Source organism: Empidonax traillii, unplaced genomic scaffold (genome assembly GCF_003031625.1).
Source record: "Empidonax traillii isolate 1590-97213 ecotype Southwest subspecies unplaced genomic scaffold, ASM303162v1 scaffold5662:size7521, whole genome shotgun sequence".
Lineage (NCBI taxonomy): Eukaryota > Metazoa > Chordata > Aves > Passeriformes > Tyrannidae > Empidonax > Empidonax traillii.
In genome coordinates, this window is record NW_020960855.1 from 5,397 (window position 1) to 7,521 (window position 2,125).

The 2,125-nt window shown below is 64.0% G+C and overlaps 1 protein-coding gene across 1 annotated transcript; it reads right to left on the minus strand.

Moving 5' to 3' along the window:
* Positions 1-448: 448 nt before the first annotated feature.
* Positions 449-2,119, minus strand: LOC114073198 (vasotocin-neurophysin VT-like). Its single transcript, XM_027910989.1, has 3 exons — positions 2,100-2,119; positions 1,380-1,581; positions 449-719 (listed from the first exon to the last, which is right to left on the minus strand). Exons 2-3 carry the CDS (start codon positions 1,576-1,578, stop codon positions 541-543), a joined length of 378 nt encoding a protein of 125 aa, XP_027766790.1. The 5' UTR covers positions 1,579-1,581; positions 2,100-2,119; the 3' UTR covers positions 449-540.
* Between the last annotated feature and the right edge of the window lie 6 nt (positions 2,120-2,125).

Genomic DNA, 2,125 nt, shown 5'->3' on the forward strand with positions numbered 1-2,125 from the left:
AGCCCAAACCTTTCTGCTCTGGGGGCGTTTTGGGTGTTTTTCCTTACTTTTTTATCATTTTCTAGCAGATGCCGTGCTGGTTCCTGAAGGCAACAAGACCCCGAATCTGCCCCAAAGAGGGACTTGGCCAAGAGGTAACGTGATGGTGGCACATCCCAGACATCCCCAGTCTCCCGGGGATGGGGGTGCTGGGAGGCTGAGCACCCTTGGGTGCTGCTGGGGCTGCTGGGAGGGACTTGGCGGCCCTTGATCCCAAAGTCCAGCCCTGCCTGCGCTCCTGCTGCAAGAGCGAGGCCAAATCCTGCACCCAGCCCAGCCAAACCACCCGTCCTCAGTGGGGATTTGGGGAAGGGGACGGGAAAACCCTCCACAATCGCCCCATCCTTCATCCCCAGACGGGTCCCCTGGAGCCCCCGGGACCCACCCCCAGTGCCCAGGACGAAGCCACCACAGTGCACGAGGACTTTTATTGGGTCTCGTATGTACAGTGCCGGGAGGGGGGGGGTCGGTGAGGGTGGGGGGGTCGCCCCATGCCCTGGCTCAGAGGAGGGGATGCTTGCCCTGCTGCTGCTGCTGCTGCTGCTGCCGGTTCGCCAAGTGCATGAGCTTGAGGAGCAAATCTCCCGCCGAGCCGTCCAGCACCGTCAGGTTCTTCTCCGCCTCCTCCTGAGCCCCGTCCCCGCCCTCGTCCGGGCAGGCGGAGTCCATGGAGCACGTGTCTTCAGCGGGAGGAAAAACGTGGGGATAGAACGGGTTATTTAGGACCCCGAGAGGTTTATTTTGTGCTGGGGAAGGGGTTGGTGGCAGCTGGGGTTGGGAGGGAATCTGCACAGCTCGTGCTTCAGTTTTGTTTCTCCCCGTTAGTCAGGAATGGGGTTGGATGGGGAGGGTTTCCTGGTGCGCTGGGGAGGCTGAGTGTGCCTGGCTGGGAGAAAGCTTAGGGTGGTGGGTCGGGAAGGAGCTCCGAGCCCAATCCTTTAGAATCATGGAATGGTTTGCGTTGGAAGGGACTTTAAAGCCCATCCAGTTCCAACCCCTTGCCATTGGCAGGGACACCTTCCACTATCCCAGGTTACTCCTGTCCAACCTTGGACACTTCCAGGGATCCAGGGGCATCCATAGCTCCTCTGGGCAACCTGTGCCAGAGTCTCCCCCACCCTCGCAGCCAACAATTCCATCCTTATGTCTTCCCTGAATTCAACTATCCAAAAATGCCTCCAAACGGAGCCAACATCGCCCCCACCCCCTGACTCAGTTTCCCCCCGGCAAGGTTAAACCCCGGCAGCAGACCAGGCTTAAACTTGCGTTCTGCCCCACGCCCTTGTGACCCCCCAAAACCCCGCATCCCGTCACCCCAGCGGTCCCAGCAGCCCCGTTACCGGCGGTGCAGCAGATCCCGGGCGCGGCGCAGCGGCCCCCGGAGCCGCAGGGCTGTCCCCCGGCCTGGCAGGGTGAAGGCAGGTAGTCTTCCTCGGCGCAGCGCCGCGTCTCCGCCGTGCCCAGGTAACAGCCCAGCTCGGCGCCGCAGCAGATCCCGGGCCCGAAGCAGTTCCCTCTGTTCCCGGGGCCGCAAGGCATGCACTGCGGGAAGGAGCTGCCTGAGTCCCCCCCGCCCCGTATCCCTCGGCAGGGTGGACCCTGCACCCTCCTGTGTTAGAAAGCAGTTGCCCAAAACATCCCCTTTTCCAGCCCTCGAGGGTGCCACGCTGGCTCAGGGCGAACCGCCCTGTCCCTGCCACCTCGTGCTGCGGCGCTGGCCCCGCTTTGGGGGGTCCCCGCTGCCCTTCGTGTCCTCCCTGTCCCTTCTCCACGAGCTGTCCCGTCCCCCTGCTCCCCTTCTCCAGCGGGATGCTTTGCTGCGGCCAAGTTTGAGCTCGTCCTTGAGGTGCCAGCAGCATTTCGGGTGCTCGTTCCTCCGCCGCTCCCCCCTTGGGCACGTCCCCCAGCCATCCCAAAAAACCCCGCACCGCTCCGGGCAGTGTGGCACGGCCAGTGGTGCCAACAGGTGCCGAGGAGCCTCCGCACCCCCGCAGAGCCGCTCTGCGCCCTCCAGAGCCCCGTCCCCATTCCCCGGGGCTCCCACCCATCCCATCCCGTACCTGTCGGAGGGCTGTGTCGGCCAGCG